Raw genomic sequence first — 19,949 nt, forward strand, 5'->3', positions numbered from 1 at the left:
CTGCAGCCAGCTTCTCTCCCCAGGTCTGCAGGGCAAATGCCCCACCCCACAGGCTTTGCCCCTGCCTGATCTGCCAGCCGTTTCCATGCACCAGTGAGGAGCAGTCTCCCTGTACTCCGGGGACTGGCCTTCAGGCATCCTGGGGGATGGAGGGTCACAGCGAACACAGCCCGCCGTGCACGCTGCACCCTGTATGATTACCACGCCCCCACCACACACCTGCGACCCATAGAGTTGTGGGGACAGTGGCCACCCCGAATGCATTGGGTCCCTCCCTCCTGGTGCTGCCCCCATTTCCTGCCTGCTCAAGCCACAGCGGCCGGAAGGGGCTGGCTGAGTGAGGGGGTGCCTCGGATCCCAGCTAGGACCACCTGACCAGACTGGTCAGGGGCCTGCAGGTCACTGTGGCCCCAAATGTCATGTCATCTGGGGACCATCGCCCCTGAAAAAGGACAAGCAAAGTCCTTCTCGTGCCCATCGGGAGGCCACAACAGGCTTCCAGAGCAGCCAACGCATGGGCCCTCTTCCCCCACTGAGGCCTGAACACAGGGGAAGGAGAAGACCCTTTGCTGTGGGGCACACAGGGGGACTCAGCCCGCGCCCCCGTCCCCGCCGGAGCCGACGCCCGGGCGCCTCCCCTCGGGGGCTGCCCACCTTCCCTCATTCCTGCGGCCCCAGGAGGAGCCAGGCGGCCAGGAGGGGGTGTCGCGGTGGCATTTGGTAATCATGGCCTGCACAAAAGGCCCCGGAGCCACCTGAGAGCGGAATGCGGCCCGTGCCCCACCGCGGCCACGGCCCCTGACACCGCCGGGCGGCCCGCGCGGCCGGGCGCCGTGCTGACCCGCTGGGGCGCTTGAATCCGGCTTTGTGCGCCACTGTCACGCCGAGTTAGGCCCACAATGGCCGGCGATATTTTATATGAATTTCCCCCTGGTCGGTGATTAGGCGAGCGCAGGCCAGTCATAGCAACCTGGAAGTATGCGCCGCGCGCCAGGCCGTCCGGCGCGAGGGGAAATCCCCATTCAGACGCTTTAATTCAGCACCGCGAAGGGCGTGTGAACCGCCCGCGCATTTGCACTCTCCCCTTGTGCTTAATCTTGTCGCCGTCGCTGGGATATTGTGCTCCCAGCCGGACGCGGCGGGGAGTCGGCCGGGGTTCCCCTCCCACTGGGGAGAGTTAATGATATACCAGAGAGGCCGCTGGAGCCAGGGGAGCCCCCCACCCCAACGCATCTTAAATGGCAACACTTTCCGATGGGGGGGGTCAGGGGTCGCAACCTGGATTTGGGGACGCTGGTTCCCTAAAGAGCTGCCCTCTGCGTCCCCATGTGCTAGCAGGCAGGCCCCACCCCTGTGCCGGCCCTCATAGGCAGGGGACACACAGGGAGGTGGCGGACCACCCCCGAGGGGCTCCTGGGGGCTGTGTGGGGAGGAGAGGAGGCTGGGCTGTCTCCTGCCTGGGGAAGACGTTGGGGAGATGAGGGGGGCCTTGTGGGGCACCCAGCAAGGCTTACTGACATGTGGTGCGCAGGAACCCTTTCATTACTCTCCCCACCCTTTGGGGCTGGAGGGGTCCTGGGGCACCAACCAGGAATCTGGCCGTGTGCTTTGAGTGGGGATACCCTGGGGTTCACAGACGAGGGCAGGGGGTGGGGACTGGAAATGCTTGAAGAGGGGGTGGTGTGTGAAGGCTGAGTGGGACGGCCACTGCTGCAGGCCCCACCCACACTGGGTACGAAGAAGCAAACCCCAGGGCTTTGGGAAGTGTCCATGGGGAGTTGTGGGAAGCACACTTATTTGGGAAGCACAAGAGATTGCATACCTCCCCATGCCACTACGCTCCCCCCGACCTCTGTGGCAGGTGCCAGGGCCTGGGGGGACTCCTGGGCCCAGCCCATGTTAGAGGGCACCGAGCGTGCGGGCACAAGTGGCATCCCTAGGCTCCAGGTCTCACCCACTCCTGGCCTCCATCCCCTTCTCTAAGGAGCACATGCCCCACTTGGCCTAGAGCAGGCCAGGCTCTCTGCAGAGCCACATGCCGCCTGAGATCCAGCTGCTGGGCCCTGGGCTGCTGCATCAACTGCAGCCGTCTCTGCCCTTTCTCTGTACCTGTGTCCTTGCCAGTTTTACCTTGCCAGGGGTCAAGAGTGAGGTGTCTCCAGCTCTGCAGGGAAGTGAGCCCTCCCGGTGCCTGGGGCCTGCGGCAGGGGACAGAGAAGCTGCACGGTGTGCGCAGTCTCCATGCACTTAAAATTCCTCAAATGCTTCCTGCTCCAGGCAGGTTGAATGTCCTGCTCCTTTTGGACCCCAGAAGAGAGGGCTCTTCAGGGACCAGGCTCAGCTTCTGTGACAGAGCCCCATGTTCCAAGGACTGATGGTTTCTCCCAGCCTCAGTCTGGTGGCCCCAGCCCCCAGCCCCAGGCCAGGTGGACAGCAGATGGGGCTGAAAGCAGGAGGTGTGAGGATATGAAGCTTCTTCCTTCATATGTTCACACTCATGCACACGCACACACACATGCACATGCATACACACAGGCATGCACATATATGGCTATGTGCACATATAGGCACACACATGCACCCCTCACAATGCACACACTAGGGTGTACACTCACATGTGCACACACACACAAGAGGCTGGGCCCCTCTCCTCACAGCTGGCTGAGGGTTTTTAACTGTGTTCAACAAGGCCATCTTGGCAGGGGTGGCCAGGCACCCTGTGGCCCCTGCCACAAAGCCTGGGGTGACCTCTGACATGATTAGGGTTGCCCTGACCCTAATCCAATCAGATGATTATGGAGAGCGCAGCCAGGGCCTCCACAATGGCCTCCTGAGCAGGCCTCTGTCTGAGGCACCCGACGGGCTCCTTCCTCCCAGGCCACCAGGACTCCAAGCATTTCTGAGTCCCCGTGGCAGGCAGGAGGGAGGAGCCGGGACTTCCCCTTTCCTACTTAAACCTATTTAAGCCATGAGGAGGTAGGAGGGGTCCCAGACTGTGTTCCTCTATCAGAAAGGGGAGGAGAAGGGGGTTGTAGGATCAGAGAAGGGGAGAAGGAGAGGGTCCAGGGGAGGTAAGTGGGATGGGAGGGGAGGCTAGAAGCGCAGCAGGAGCTCAGCCCTTTGCAGAGAGGCCGGCATAGCAGCAGGAAAACAACCGGAAATGGGGGCTCCCCGCCCCCACCCAACGCTGGCACCTTAGGGCAGGACCTGGGCATCTGTGAGGCCTACTTGCCCCTGGAGAGCCTGAGGCATTCATCCAAGAGCACCATTGAGAAATTCTCAGTGACTGCTCAGATCCATCCCCGCCCTGCCCGGAGGGATGCACACATGGGGACCGGGTATCCTCTGGAGTCCTACCTTCTCTGCTTCCTCCAGGGCTGCACCTGCCCTCCCTGTGGGCTCGGGGTTCCTCCAGTGATTCCTAAATTGTATGCTCCAGCTAGGCCCTGTCACTGCTGGGCCTGCCTGAGGGCTCTGCTCACCCCTACGTCAGCCCCAACCTTGGCATGGGCTGTCCCCTCTGCCTGGGGACTTTGGAGCCAGGCTGCCAAGGTTCACGTCTCTGCTTTGTCACAGTGCTTCCGCTTCCTCATTTGTAAAACAGGGTCACTGCACTGCTGGCCTCATCAGATGGGCATTAGGATTCAACTGGCCATGGTGTGTCGAACACTTAAACAGTGCCTAGAAAATACTGGATATGTGTTGTGTTAAAGAAAGAAGATCCTTCAAGATTCAGCCCAGGGGCCACCTCCCCTGGGAAGCCCTCCTGGGATTCCCCGAGGCATGCCCATTGTTCTTAGGTCACTGGCTTAATACATCATTTCTAAGCATATGCTGTGTGGCAGAGTGCATCTCTGTGCTTTCCCAGGGGACCGACTGCGTACATTTGCGCCACATGTATACCTGTGGCATATGCTATAGGGATGCTGTCACACACCAGACCCATGGGAGACCCCCAAGGGTCCCAGCTCTTGTTCCAGGAGACTCCTGGATCTTCCTGGAGTGTGCCATACCCTAGGGAGTTTCTCCCAGAAAGCAAGAGTGGGAGCCATTGATAATGACTGGGACTTGTGAAAATCAGGCGCCTTTAATTCCCTGTTTTCCACAAACTTTAAGGAGGACCTAACTGAGTCATGTGCTGATAGGCTTTTTCCACATTTTGATGATAGGCCACCATGTGATTTTTGGCATACATAACTCTAAAAAAATTCAAAGAATTGAGAGATGCATGATAACTAAGTGCTCCCCTTTTTATCTATTTATTTATGTGAACAAAGTTTTTCTCACATCTAGAACTACTAAGTTTAAAAGCAAGATGGGCCTACCTGCAGCTAACATCCTATCCGGTGGTGAAAGACTGAAAGCTGTTTGTCCACTCTCAACTCTGCTATTCATCATGGAACCGGAGGCTCTGGCCAGGGCAATTAAGGAAGAAAAATGAAAAAAGTGCATCCAGCTTGGAAGGAAGAAATAAAACTATCTTATATGTAGAAAGCCCGAAGGAATCTGCAAATTAAAAAATGCATTAGAACTGATCAACAACTCCAGCAAGGTTACAGAGTACAAGATATATATTAAAAATCATTTGTGTGTGTGTGTATGTGCATGTGTGTGTATGTGTGTGTGTTTTTTTGAGACAGAGTCTCACTCTGTTGCCCAGGCTGGAGTGTAGTGGTGTGATCTCAGCTCATTGCAACCTCCGCCTCCTGGGCTTAAGTGATTCTTGTTCCTCAGCCTCCTGAGTAGCTGGGACTACAGGTGTGTGCCACTATGCCTGGCTAATTTTTGTATTTTTGGTAGAGACAGGGTTTTATCATGTTGGCCAGGGTGGTCTTGAACCCCTGACCTCAAATGATCTCTCTGTCTCAGGCTCCCAAATTGCTAGGATTACAGGCATGAGCCACTGCACCCGGCCTCATTTGTGTTTCTGTACACTAGTGACAAATAATTAAAAAATGAGATTAATAAAACAATTTCATTCACAACAGCATCAAAAATAATAAAATACTTAAGGAATACATTTAACAAAAGAAGTGCAAGATTTGTATGCTGAAAACTACAAAATGTCGTGAAAGAAATTAAAGACCTAAATGGGAAGATATCCTATGTTCATGGACCAGAAGACATAATATTAGTAGAACAATATTTCCCAAACTGATCTACACATTCAATACAGTTTCTAAAAATCTAAGCTTTTTTTGCAGAAATTGATGAGCTAATCCTAAAACTCAAATGGAACTGCAATTGTCTCCAAATAGCCAAAATAACCTTGAAAGGAAAGACAAGCAGGAGGACTCACATGTTCTAATTTCAAAACACTACAAAACTACAATAATCAAAACAGTGTGGCACTGGCATAAAGACACACATATGGAAAAATGGAATAGAATAAAGAGCCCAGAAATAAATTCATACATCTAGGGCTAACTGATTTGCAGTAAAGATGCCAAGACTATTCAAAGGGGAAAGAACAGTCTGCAACAGATGGTTCTGGAATAACTGGATTTCCACATGCAAAAGAATGTGATTATATCCCTGCCTCACATCATCTATGAAAATTAAAATAAAGACCGAGATGTAAGAGCTAAAACTCTAAAACTCTTATTAAAAAAAAAAACCTAATTAAGAGTAGATCTTTGTGAGGTTGGGTTAGGCAATGGTCTCTTAGATATGGCATCAAAAGCCAAGGAACCAAATAAAAAACTGATAACTTGGAATTCATCAAAATTAAAATCTTGCATGTATCAAAGGACACCATCAAGCAAGTGAAAAGACAACCCACAGAATGGGGGAAAATATTTGCAAATCATGTACTGGATAAGGGACTTGTATGCAGACTATATAAAGCACTCTTACAACTCAAAGACAAAAAGACAAATAACCCAATTAAAATGTGGGCGGAAGAATGGAATGACATTACTCCAGGGAAGAGAGGCAAATGGCCAATGAGCACATGAAAAGATGCTCAACATCCTTAGAGATCAGGGAAATGCAAATGAAAACCTCAATGAGACATTGCTTCACACCCACTAGGATGGCTAGAACAAAACCAACAAGCAGAAAATAACAAGTGCTCGTGAAAATGTGCAGAAATCAGAATCCTCAGACCCTGCTGATGGGAATGTAAAATGGTGCAGACACTTTGGAATAGTTTGACAGTTCCTCAAAAAGTTAAGCATGGAGTTCCTCTATGACCAAATTCCGCTCCTAGGTATATGCCAGAGAGAATTGAAAATACACATTCACACAAAAGGCATTATTTATAATAGTCAAGAAATTGAAAAAACCCAAATGCCTATCAATGAGTGAATGGATAAACAAAATATGGTCTATCCATACAATGGAATATTACTCAGCCATAAAAGGGAAGGAAGTTCTGGTATATGACCAGGCTCCTAGACCATAGATTTGGGGACTCCAGAGCAAGACTCGTTCATAGGCCTTTCCTCGAAGCAGCTGGAGGTGTCATCAGGTTTAGGACCCAGTGCTATTCACCGACTTTGGGGCTTTGCATTCAGCTGGATGGCCCCCCAGCCAATCTGCTGGCTGGGATTCCCATCTGTGCAGATCTGTGCCTTTCCATGGGCGTGGTCCAATCCAGACAGCGATGGCACAGGCTCCCCAAAGCTCAGCTTGGAGGACAGACCCAAGGGTTCCTGAATGGTGTGACTCATGAGGCTAGCTTCCTCCTGGCCTCCAGCTGGGCTCAGATGCCCAGGTTGGGAGTCAGTGAGCTGATGCCGTTCATGGGCAGGAGCCCTCCCCACTTCCGCAAGTGAGATGTCCTCCCCGCTTCCACGAGTAAGAGACACCCTGACATTCTGGAGGGCAATGGAATATCCTAAAGATTCCCGAGGGTAGCAGGGCTTTAGGGAATGGCATGTTCCCCTCGGATCCCATGCAGCACAGCCTTCCTCCATTACTTGGTATGGCTCCAAGCAGGACAGGCTTCCTGCTTTCTTCCTAAAATCCCTGCTTCCTTCTCAGAGGGGGAGTGGCAGCCCTAAGCACCCCATCCTGGCTCTGGAGCCAGCAACCACATGGCACAGGGCCCAGTCTGGTGCTCTTGGCCTTTTGCAGTGTATATGTTGCCCATGTCTCCCTCCATGCCACCACTGGCTACAGCACAGCCCAGGAACCCTAACGAGCAGCAAGTGCATCAATGCACACATAGGCATGCACATGCATGCCACAGCCATATGCACACGCGCACAGGCACATCCACATACACCCATGCACAGGCACATGTATCCACCAAACCACATACACATTCACTACACCTGACACATACACATGCACACACCCCACACCACACCACATGCATGTGCACATATGACACATCACACCACATTCCCACGCACGTGCACACTCACATACACACAATGCATCACATGCCACACACACCCTTGGACACGCTCGATGAGCTGCACGGCCCTGGGACCTGACTCCTGTGCACCCTGGCAGCCATCTCCAGGGGAGCTGCATGGTGTATTACCCCAACCAGCAGCTCTGTGAGGTCTGACAAGCTGTAAGTATTCTTCCACTTTATAAATGGGAGGCTGACGCTCCAGGAAGTGAGCTGCCTCTCACTCAAGGTCACAGGACGGCCACCATCCGAGCTCCCCAAACTCCAGTTTCTTCTCCTATATGGACCCTGACTTGTCCCTCAGGGACGTCCTCCTCATCCCAGGCCCACAGTGACCAGTGCCCGGACTCTGAGCCTGACCCTCTGGTCCCCACTCTCTGCCCCACAGTGCCTTCCCCACGCCTGAAGAACACAGGCCCGTGATGAGGGCTGGGGGGTGGCCATGACCACTGGATGCTGGAGGGCTCCTGCCCATGGATGGCCTCAGCCAGGCCCCACCAGCCCTGGAGGCAGTGTCAGCTTCACACTCAGGGGCTCTCCTGGTCAGGGCACATGCCAGGCCCCCCAGAACCAGGCACCTCCCCTCCAAAGGACTTGTGGTCTTCCTTCGCATCTGGCTGCAGGGGTGAGCAAGGCCATGCTCTCCTTCCACAGAATCATCAGCTCATGGGGCTGACCAGAGGCTGTGAAGCAGGGTGAGGGGATAGGAGCGAGCGTGGGGGACACTCCTGAGAGGGCCTATGGGAATTACAACAGGAGAAAAGGTGTTCCTGGCAGAGGGACTGCAAAGTGCAAAGGTGGGAGGGAGGGGGTATCATGCTCAGTGTTTGAGAAGCAGCCAAGAGGCCAGTAGGGCTGGAAGACACAGAGAGTGTCTCAGTCCATGCGGGCTGCTCTAACAAAACACCATAGCCAGGCAGCTCATACACAGCACAAGTCCAAGGGCAAGGCACTGGCAGGTTCAGTGCCCGGCGAGGACGCATCCTGGTTCATAGACCTCTCTTTCTCACTGGGTCAGACCTCTTTTTCTCACTGGGTCAGCATATGCATGGTGGAAGGACTGAGAGGTTCCTTTTTATTTATTTATTATTTGTTTATTTATTTATAGTTTTCCTTTTTTTTTTTTTTGAGATGGAGTCTCACTCTGTTGCCCAGGCTGGAGTACAGTGATGTGATCTCGGCTCACTGAAAACTCCGCCTCCCAGGTTCAAGTGATTCTCGTGCCTCAGCCTCCCGACTAGCTGGGATTACAGATGCCCACCACCACCCTTGGCTAATTTTTTTGTATTTTAGCAGAGGCAGGGTTTCACCATGTTAGCCAGGCTGGTCTCGAACTCCTGACCTCAAGTGATCTGCCCAACTCTGCCTCCCAAAGTGCTGGGATTTCAGGCGTGAGCCATCACACCTGGCCTGTTTATTTTTATTTTTATATTTTTTAGAGACAGGGTCTCATTCTGTTGCCCAAGCTGGAGCTCAGTGGTGCTGTCATGGCTCATTGTAGCCTGAACCTGGACTCAAGTGACACTTCCTGACTAGCTAGGACTACAAGGCACTGTGCTTGGCTAACATATGTTAACTTATTTTTTGCAGAGATGGGGTCTTGCTATGTTTCCCAGGCTGGTCTTGAACTCCTGGCCTCAAGCAATCCTCTCACCTCGGCCTCTGTGGCACCGATCCCACTCATGAGGCTTTATCCTCATGACCTGACCACCTCCCAAAGGCCCCACCTTCTAACACCGTCACCTGTGGGTGAGGACTTCAATGTAGGAATTGGAGGGGGTGGGGCACAAGCATTCATACTATTGCAGGGAGGACAGGGAGGAGGGTAAGGTGGCAGCCAGGGGCCCAGGGTTTTTGACCTGAGCAACAGAGAACTGGGGTTGTCCGTTATAAAATGAGGGAGCCATCGGGGAAGCAGATTTGTGGAGAAGTGAGATGAACTCCGGCCTTGGGCATTCTGCCAACAGGACCACCAGGACTGCAAGGTCCCTGGGAGGACTTTCCCAGCATGACCTGTCTCGCTTTGTCTGAGTAGCCTTCCTTCGGCACCATGGTCTCCAAAGTCTCCTCGGCCTGCTGACCACATGCTCAGCACAGCTGTGGTCCTCTGGGCCCCGCCTTGGCTGGCAGGACTGTTCTGGGCCACCCTGGGGTGGATGGTACTATGCACATTCCGCCCTACATGCTGGTCTCCCAAGGTGACCTTGATGCTCCATCGAGTGGTGGGATCTGTGTCCTCTACCCCAGAACGCAGCCTGGAACCCAAAAGGAAGCTCCGAGGGCCCTCCAAAAAATTAGACACAAACGGTTAGTACCGACATTGTTAGCTCTCTGGAAAGCAGTCAAAGGGTCACTGCAACCCACTGAATGCCAACTTGAGGAAATGATGACCTTGACTTGCTAGGAGAGCCTGGTAGTGTTTTCATGTGGTGGTGCCCACAGGCCTCCCTGGGACAGTGAAGGCCGGCGTTCCCCGGGTGGGTGGATAGTTCTGGAGGGTGCGGAGCAGACCTTTTCCCCAAGGAATTGTTTGTCTGTTTTAACCTGTCTGGGTAAAAAAAAAATTCATTTTGCCTAACTCAGAACTCTCTCAGGAGGGAGCAGTGGCTAATCAAAGGGTGGTCTTTGAAAACCTTGAAAGTTAAATAAAGCCATTGCCACTTGGGGCAACTGGATAAAAGGCATTTGTGAAAAACCTGCAGCCAACACCGTTGAAGAAAATGATAGACTACGCAAACAAACAGAAACACATCCCATGCTCATGGACAGTAAAAATCAATATTGTGAACATAACAATACTGCCCAAAGCAATCTACAGCTTCAAGGTAATTCCCCTCAAAATGCCAACATCATTTTTCACAGAATTAGGAAAAACAATCCTAAAATTTATATGGAACTGGCCAGGTGTGGTGGCTTAAGCCTGTAATCCCAGCACTTTGAGAGGCCAATGTGGGTGGATCACTTGAGGTCAGGAGTTTGAGACCAGCCTGACTAACATGGCGAAACTCCGTCTCTATTAAAAATACAAAAAACAAAAACAACAACAAAAAAATTAGCCAGGTGTTGTGGCACATGCCTGTAATCCCAGTTACTTGGGAGGCTGAGGCAGGGAATCCCGGAGATGGCTTGAACCTGGGAGGCAGAGGCTGCAGTGAGACGAGATCACTCCACTGTACTCCAGCCTAGGCAACAGAGTGAGACTCCATCTCAAAAAAAAAAAAAAAAAAATTTATATGTAACCAAAAAAGATCCCAAATAGCCAAAGCAATCCCAAGCAAAAACAAATTATACTACTAATTATACTACCATACTAATTTGAAGCAAACTTCAAATTATACTACAAGGCTATAGTGACCAAAACAGCATGGAACTTGTATAAAAGTAGGCACATAGACCAATGGAACAGAATAGAGAACCCAGAAATAAAGCCAAAAATGTACAGACAACTGATCTTTGACAAAGAAAACAAAAACATAAATTGGAAAAAGGTCACCCTACTTAACAAGTGGTGCTGGGGAAACTGGCAAACCACATGTAGGAGTTGAAACTGGATGCTCATCTCTCACCTTATACAAAAATCAACTCCAGATGGATCAAAGACTTAAATCTAAGACCTGAAACTATAAAAATTCTAGAAGACAACATTGGAAAAACTCTTCTAGACATCAACCTAGGCAAATTATTCATGACTAAGAGCCCCAAAACAAATGCAACAAAAACAAAAATAAATAAATGGGACCTAATTGAATTAAAAAGCTTCTGCACACAAAAAGAAATAATCATCAGAGTAAACAGACAACCCACAGAGTGGGAGAAAATATTCACAAACCATACATTTGACAAAGGATGAATATCGAGAATTGACAAGGAACTCAAATAAATCAGCAAGAAAAAACAAATAATCCCATTAAAAAGTGGGTAAGGGACATGAATAGATATTCTCCAAATAAGATATACAAATGGCCAAAAAACATAGGTAAAAATGCTCAACATCATTAATCATCAGGGAAACACAAATTAAAACCACAATGAGATACCACCTTACTCTTGCAAGGACGCCATTATTAAAAAATAAAAAAATAATAGATGTTGGTGTGGATGTGGGGAAAAGAGGATGCTTATACACTGCTGGTAGGAATGTCAATTAGTTTAACCACTGTGGAAAACAGTATGGTGATTCCTTAAAGAGCTGAAAGTAGTTCTATCATTCAATCTAGCAATCCCACTACTGGGTATGTACCCAAAGGAAAAGAAGTCATTATATGAAAAAGACACTTGCACACATATGTTCACAGCAGCATAATTCCCAACTGCAAACATGTGGAACCAGCCTAAGTGCCCATGAACTCACGAGTGGATAAAGAAAACGTGGTATATAAGGCCAGGCACAGTGGCTCACGCCTGTAATCCCAGCACTTAGTGAGGCTGAGGTGGGTGGATCACCTGAGGTCAGGAGGTCAGGACCAGCCCAGCCAACGTGGTGAAACCCCGTCTGTACTGAAAAAACAAAAATTAGTGGGGCTTGGTGGCGGGTGCCTGTAGTCCCAGCTACTTGGGAGGCTGAGGCAGGAGAATCACTTGAAACCAGGAGGTGGAGGTTGCAGTGAGCTGAGATCGCACCACTGCACTCCAGGCTGGATGACAGAGTGAGACACTATCTCAAAAAAATAAAATAAAATAAAGAAAATGTGGTATATATACACCATGGAATACTACTCAGACATTAACGGGATTTACATAATGTCGTTTGCAGCAATTTGGATGGATCTGGAAGCCATTATTCTAACTGAAGTAACTCAGGAGTGGAAAACCAACATCCTATGTTCTCATTTATAAGTGGGAGCTAAGCTATGAGAACACAAAGGCATACAGAGTGATATCATGGACACTGGAGACTCAGAAGGGGGAGGTTGGGAGGGAAGCCAGGGATAAAACACTACATATTGGGTACAATGTACATTATTTAGGTGAGGGGTGCACTAAAATCTCAGTTCACCACTAACAATTCGTCCATGTAACAAAAAAACACTTGTACCCCAAAAGTTATTGAAATAGAAATTAAAAATAAATAAAAAGAAAGAAAGAAAAACCTGCAGCCAACACCATATATGCAGGCAGCTCAAAGTTTTCACCCTAAGATCAGGAGCGAGGGAAGGATGCCTACTTTTACTATTTCTGTTCAACATAGCGCTGGAAGTCCTAGCCAGAGCAATTAGGAAAGAAAAAGAAATAAAAGACATTCAAATAAGAAAGGAAGAAAGGAGGCAGTTTCCATCCATAGATGACATCAATTTATATGTAGAAAATTCTACACAATTCACCAAAACCCTCTCAAAGCTAACAAACAAATTAAGCAGGGTTACAGCTGAGGATCAAAACTCAAAAAAATGTATTTCTTGATTAAAAAGTTGAATTTCTATATATTAACAATGGAAAATCTGAAAAAAAATTAAGAAAACAATTACAAGCTAGTCACAGTGGCTCACGCCTGTAACCCCAGCACTTTGGAAGGCCGAGGTGAGAGGATTGCTTGAGTCCAAAAGTTCAAGACCAGCCTGGGCAACATAGGGAGACCTCCATCTCTACAAAAATAAAAATAAAAAAAAAAATACAAAAAGTTAGCCAAGCATGGCTACTCAGGAGGCTGAGGCAGGAGAATCACTTGAGCCAGGGAGATGGAAGTGCAGTGAGCCGAGATGGTGCCACTGCACTCCAGCCTAGGTGACAGAGCCAGACACTATCTCAAAACAAAAAAAAGAAAAGAAAAATGATTCCATTGACAATAGCATCAAAAAGAAAAATAGTACTTAGGAATACATTAACCATGGAGGTACACAACTCATACCCTGAAAACTACAAAACATGGCTGAAAGAAATTACAGAAGCTGGGCACAGTGGCTCATGCCCTGTAATCCCAACACTTTGGGAGGCCAGGGCAGATGGATCGCTTGAGCCCAGGAGTTAGAGACCAGTCTGGGCAACATAGCAAAATCCCATCTCTGCAAAAAATACAAAAATCAGGGGGGACATGGTGGCGCATGCCTGTAGTCCCAGCTACTTGGGAGGCTGAAGCAGGAGGATCACTCGAACCTGGAAGGTCAAGGCTGCAATGAGCCGTGATCATGCCACTGCACTCCAGCCTGAGCAACAGAGTGAGACCCTGTCTCAAAAACAAAAACAAACAAACAAACAAACAAAATTAAGGAAGAAGACCTAAATAAATGGAAAGATCCTGAGCTCCTGAATTAAAGGACTTAATGTTGTTAAGGAGGCAATGCTTCCCAAGGCAACCTAGAGAATCAATGAAATCCCCATGAAAATCCCAGCAGCATTTTTTTTGCACAAATGGAAAAACTGCTCCTAAAATTTACATATATTTGAAAGGGACCCCAAATAGCCAAAACAATCTTTTTTCCTGTCCCCACCAAACAATCTGGAAAAGAAAAGAACAAAGTTGGAAAACTTACTCTTCCCAGTTTCAAAACATACCACAAAGCTACAACAATCAAAATAGTGTGGTGTTGGTGACAGGACAGACATACAGACCAATAGACTGGAATTGAGAGTCCAGAAATAAACCTATACATCTATGACCAACTGATTTTCAACAAGGGTGTCAAGACCATTTGATGGGAAAAAGAACAGTTTTTTCCATAGAAGGTACTGGAATAACTGAATTTCCACATGCAAAAAAATGTGGTTAGATTCCTACCTCATACCATATAAAAAGATGAGCTCAAAATAGATCAAATACTTCAAAGTAAAAGATAAACTATTAGGTTCTTTGAAGAAAACATAGATGTGAATCTTTGTGACCTTAGGTTAGCTAATTCTTGCTTCAGTATGACATCTAAATAAACTGGATTTCACCAAAATTAAACAATTTTGTGTATCAAAGGACACTTTCACAAAAATGAAAAAAACCTAAACGATGAGAGAGAAATAGTCACCAGTCATACATCTGATGTACATCCAGTATCCAGAATATATAAAGAACACTCACAACTCAACAACAAAAAGACAAAGAATCCAATTTAAAAATGGGCAAAGGACTTGACTAAACATTTCAAAGAAGGTCTACAAATGGCCCCAAAGCCCATGAAATGGTGCTTGGCATCATCAGTCACCAGAGAAGTGCAAACTGAAATCAGAAGGAGGTTCTACTTCACACCCTAGGATGGCTAGAAGTAAGAAATACAAACACCAGAAAACAGTGTGTCAGTGAGGATGAATCTGGAACCCTCAAACAATACTGGTAGGAATATAAAATGGTGCAACTGCTGTGGAAAATAGTGTGACGGTTCCAGCCCATTGCAGCCTTGACCTCCCAGGTCAAGCAAAGCGAAACAGAATTACCCTGTGACCCAGCAATTCCACTCCTAGATACAGAAACCAAAAGGTGTGAAAACAGGCATTCAAACACATGCATGTCCAAGAAAAGGCCACAGCAGCCAAAAGGTGGAGACCACGCTCATGTGCATCAACCTGAAGAATGAATAAACCAGTGTGCTCCATCCATGCAATGGAATATTATTCAGCCCATGAACAGGAATGAAGTGCTGGAACTATCCACAGTGCAGGTGAATCAACACGCTCAGTGAAAAAAAGCCAGACGCAAAATATTGAGTGATGCCGTTTCTTAAACAGGCAGAGTAGTTAAATCACAGGGGAGAAGGCAGGCGGGTGGGTGCCAGGGGCTATGGAAGGGAGAAGAACGGGAATGGCTGCTTAATGGGCACAGGGTTCCTTTTTGGGTAATGAAGATATTTTGGAACTAGGTAGGTGATGGTTGCACAATTCTGTGAGTATATCAAATGCTACTGAATTGAATACTTTAAAATCGCGGACTTTCGGTTATGTGAATTTCACCTCAACTTTTTAAAAAAAGATGCTAAAGTTTTAATCTTGTCCATGTTCTCTCTGTCTCTGTCTCTCTGTCTCTCAGTTTCTCTCTGTGTGTCTCTCTCTGTCACTCTTTGTCTCTCTCTATTTCTGTCTCTCTCTGTGTCTCTCTGTCTCTGTGCATCTTTGTGTCTCTGTCTTTCTATTCCTCTGTGTCTTTCTCATTTGGTCTTTCTGTCCCTCTCTGTCTCTCTCTCTGTCTTTGTCTCTCTCTGTGTGTGTCTCTCTCTGCATCTTTCTGTCTCTATCTTTCTCCGTCTCACTGTTCCTCTCTCTCTCTGTCTGTGTCTGTCTCTCTCTGTGTCTCTGTCTGTCTCTCTCTCTCTCTGTATCTCTCTGTCTTTCACTCTGTCTCTCTTTCTCCTCTAGGGTGCCCCCAAACCTCTCCCTTCTTGTAGGTCTTTAAGTTTGTGTATTTCCTCTGCAAGCCTGGCCTGTGCCCTGGCTCCTGGGAGCAGCCCCGCCGCTGGCCATGGTTGGAGTCACCTTAGAATGCCCGCTTTCCTCTCCAGGGAGCAGGAGGAAGAGGGATACCCGAATAACCCCGCGGGCTCAGTCCTGCTTCAGCCCCAGACCGTCCTCCTGGCAGTAAGCGAGAAGGACCCCAGCGTCCACGTGAGGCACCGTTCCCACCGTGTGCACAGATGAGAATGTCAGGCAGCGCCAGGTGGGAGACTCTGTCCCACTCCAGACTCATCTGCCCTCCCCCAGACCACCCCCGTACCTTTGTCCAGCACAGGCCCGAAGATGGCCAGGCTGTCATGGACGGTGGTGCAGTTCCACCGGCGGCCGCGGAACTGGTGCTGGCACTCCTGGATGCCAATCTTGATGCCCTCGGCCACGCTGGGCATGATCTCCACGTAGTTCCTGCAGAAGCGGAGCTGCTTGGGGACCAGGCCCGGGATGCTGGCACACAGGATGGGCTGCGAGCCCAGGGAGGAATACTGTGGCCCAACAGCCAGCGACCTGCAGAGGGCAAGACCCGGCGGTGAGTGTGGGGCTGGGACAGCGACACAGATGAGCAAGCTACAGACCCTTTGCTCTGGGGCCTCAAGTGCATTCAGGGGGTGAGACACAGCTTCCACCATGAAGGAAACCTGATTTTTTATTTTGCAAGTAAGAGAATTTTTACTTAAAATCCCAATTAAAGATTCTCTATGGCCTCTAAAATAATGTTCATAAACCATGCCTTCTAATTTTTCTTTTTTTGAGAGAGAATTTCACTGTGTTGCCCAGGCTGTAGTGCAGTGGTATGATCATGGCTCACTGCAGCCTCCAGATTAGCTGGGACTACAGGCACACACCACCAGAGCCAGCTAATTTTTATTTTTACAGTTTGTAGAGACAAGGTCCTGCTATGTTGCCCAGGCTGGTCCCAAACTCCTGGCCTCAAGTGACCTCTCTCTAGAGCCTCCCAAAGTGCTGGGATTATAGGCATGAGCCACCTTGCCCAGCTCTTAAGCCTGTATGTTATACATGAAGTGCTTAACACAATGTTGGGTGCAGAATAAATACTCAATGCTGGCTATTTAATTTTTTCTGGATGTTTTGATATCATCTACGTGTTTTTCTGTATGTTTTATCTGGAAGTCTGATTTTATGAGGCCAGGACCCTAACCTGCCGTATCCCCAAAACTCAGCTCAGAATTCAAGTTGTCCAGATCTGTAACAGGAAATGATGCAGCCCCGCATTCCTGCTCAGCACAACTGCATGGGCCTCGTTCACACCAGGTTGACCTGGAGCCCAGTGGGGGACTCAGGGCTAGAACCTGAGAACCTCAGGCTGGGGAGTGGGTCAGGTGGGGGCTGCCCAGAGGAGGGATGCCCTTGGCTTTGGGATTGGAGGAGGAGGCCTGGCTTCCGGGATGTAGGTGTGACCCAGCGCAGAAATCACCGTGGAACTCAGACCCATTCCGCCAGCCCGCAGGCCCGCTTTTGGCTATGTACCCCTAGATGTAAACACGTGTCCACAGTGAGACGTGTTCAGGAATCTTCCCAGGCCTTTGAGCCTGAGAGCAGGAACTTGGACGCCACCCAAGCATCCGTCAATAGGAGAGTGAATAAACAAATGAAGACTGCCTCTAGGGTGCCAGGCTGCTCAGAAACCCGAAGGCATGGGCTCCCGTGAGCACGTGGGGAGGAGGGGCTCAACTGTGAGATGCTCCTGGGGCCCTCCGCATCCCCCAATCTGAGCTCAAGACCAGGCAACACTCATCCGTGGGAGAGGTCAGCACCGTGGCAACCTCCCTCCTCGTTTTCCAGGTCCCAACAGCTCCCAGGCTGTGCTCTGCTTTTGGCAAAAGGCATTCGACACCTGTGCCGTTTAAATTAATGTAATTAAGTTTAAAATTAATTAAAATACAAGAAATGTAAAACTCAGCCCTTCGGTGGCACCAGCCATGCTTCACGTGTGGCCCGTGGCTACCCTGAATGGGACAGCTAGATAGGGAATGTGCCTGTCATCAGGGAAGTTCTGCCGGGCCAGCCTGGCCGAAGTGCTCTGCGTTTGACTGCGATGTTGGTTATGTGAGTGCTTCACGTCAGAACGAATTGAGCCATGCACTTAGGGTCTTCCATTTTGCTGTACAAAATACACCTCAATTTAAAGAAATCATCAGGTCCTTTTGGGCACTGGTGGAGGTGGGTGGAGGGAGAGAGTTCCTCATGCTTATGACCACCTGTCGATGTGTCCACTGGATCCAACCAGTCTGGCCTCCGGACCGGACTCCCAGCGTTCAGGGTCCCCAATATGTCTACCCCCTGGAGATCTGGCCTCCCTCTCCCTAGTCAACCTCCCTCCTGTCTGTCCCTCATTTGAGTGCATAACCTCGTGCCAGACCCCATGGGCATCCCCAGGCCACCACCCAAGCCTGCACCCCTGCGGTCTGTCCTTGCACAGTCGGCTCCCTTGTTCACTCCTTTATTCATTCACTATATGCAGGTACCCTGCCCCAGGTGTCCCTGCACACTCCCTCCACCGTTTTGTAGATCCCAGCACTCCCAGGAAGTGCAGCCCTGATGCAGGCTGGGTTGGTGTCCCTGCTGTAGGTAGCTGGGCAGTCTTTTTCCATGTCTCCTCCCCCATCCTCTCTCTTCCTTTGAGTCTCGGCAACTGGATGACCATCCGGGGTCCCTGGGGTATGGTCTGCACTGCCACTGGCCAGGGCCGAGTGGTGGTGGCCAAGGTCAGCTGTCTCTGACCTGGACTGTGGATGAGAGGCCTCTGGACAGGAGAAGGTGGGTTGAACCAGGCCAGGGAGGTGACCATAGGGGCTGGACTCGTGGTTTTCTTTCTTTCTTTTTTTTTTTTAACTAAAATGCCATTGGCTTCTTTAATTGGTTAAAAACACAAAATGTAACAGGCAGAAAGTCTGTTTCAAACAAATTAAAAGGCTATGTGTTTTTTAAATTCTCCCCAAATCAGATATATACACACCCACAAAAATAGTGTGTGAAGGAAAGCTGTTATACACAAGAAGTTGTATCCTGAATTCTTCAAGGAAACACATATTGAAATAGGAATTAACAGAGTCAGCAACAGATTAATAATTTTTTAAAATTGAGTCTTAAAATGCTACATGGCCCAAAGCTATACTATATAAAGTACTGCTAGGTACAAAAGAAAAAGTCTGTACACCTTTTAGCAAAACTGCTTTCCCAGAAAAGCAAATTAAAATAATGCAATCAGCAGATCAAGGAGGCTACAGCTAGACATCAGAGCTACAACTTCTCATATCTGTATCAGAAAATCCTATTTATCCAGAATAGACTAAAATTTCAGGACAAAACAGGGACTTTTTAACATTTCTTACTTTACCCATTTTAAGTTCTTTTTATCTCCCTCACCCCCCAAGCCAGTAATTCAGCAAGATCCAGGAGAAAGAGGGCTACTTTTAGAATTGGCTACTTTATTTTTCTTTCTATGGCGAGACTGTCATGGAGCCTGGATATTTCAGGCTCATATGCATCCATGACCAGTGTCCCACTGTGGTCAAAAAACTTAGCAATGGACTTTGTGAACTCGGCTTCCCGCTGCTGCTTTGTTCTCCCACTGATGAAGGTCAGCTTCAAGGTGTATTTGTCATCAAACCTTTTAAGACTGGAGGACAGCTGCCAAATATCATCAGGATCCATTCCTGTAGGATCTTTCCTTTTTGGCAGAATCATCCAAAGAGTTTTTCAGAGCTGATCCATCCCACTTGTCAATTTTTACAGGCTTATCATCTATCTTCCACTTATCCAACAAGCTGCTACGGCCACTGCCTGTCCCACAGTTGGAAGCACCGCCAGCCCCACTACAGCCTCCGCCACCACCGCTTCTCCCGCCCTGTGCAGCTGCCGCGGCCATCTTGTCCGCCTCTGCGTCTGTGGTTTTCAAAGCATGTGCCTCAGAGCACCCGGGAACCCCAGCAGAGGGGGCTGGGGGTGCCCACGGGTGAGGCTGGGAGACCAACTGTCTGCTTCGTCCGGGACTGCAGGGGCTTCCTTTTTTTTGTTTTGAGACGGAGTCTCGCTCTGTTGCCCAGGCTGGAGTGCAGTGGTGTGATCTCGGCTCACTGCAACCTCCCGCTCTTGGCTCAAGCGATTCTCCTGCCTCACCCCCCCGAGTAGCTGAGGTTACAGGTGTGCACCACCATGCCTGGCTAATTTTTGTATTTTTAGTAGACGGGGTTTTGCCATG

At 49.1% G+C, this 19,949-nt stretch overlaps 1 protein-coding gene across 1 annotated transcript in view; it reads right to left on the minus strand.

The window, feature by feature from the left end:
* The window catches only part of WNT3A (Wnt family member 3A), a 55,454-nt gene that overhangs the window by 22,451 nt on the left and 13,054 nt on the right, over nt 1-19,949 (minus strand). The window contains exon 2 of the mRNA XM_054467464.2: nt 15,993-16,234. Within this exon, the coding sequence (XP_054323439.1) occupies nt 15,993-16,234 (242 nt within the window). The remainder of the gene's footprint in view (nt 1-15,992; nt 16,235-19,949) is intronic.

Source organism: Pongo pygmaeus, chromosome 1 (genome assembly GCF_028885625.2).
Source record: "Pongo pygmaeus isolate AG05252 chromosome 1, NHGRI_mPonPyg2-v2.0_pri, whole genome shotgun sequence".
NCBI classification, from domain to species: Eukaryota; Metazoa; Chordata; class Mammalia; order Primates; family Hominidae; genus Pongo; species Pongo pygmaeus.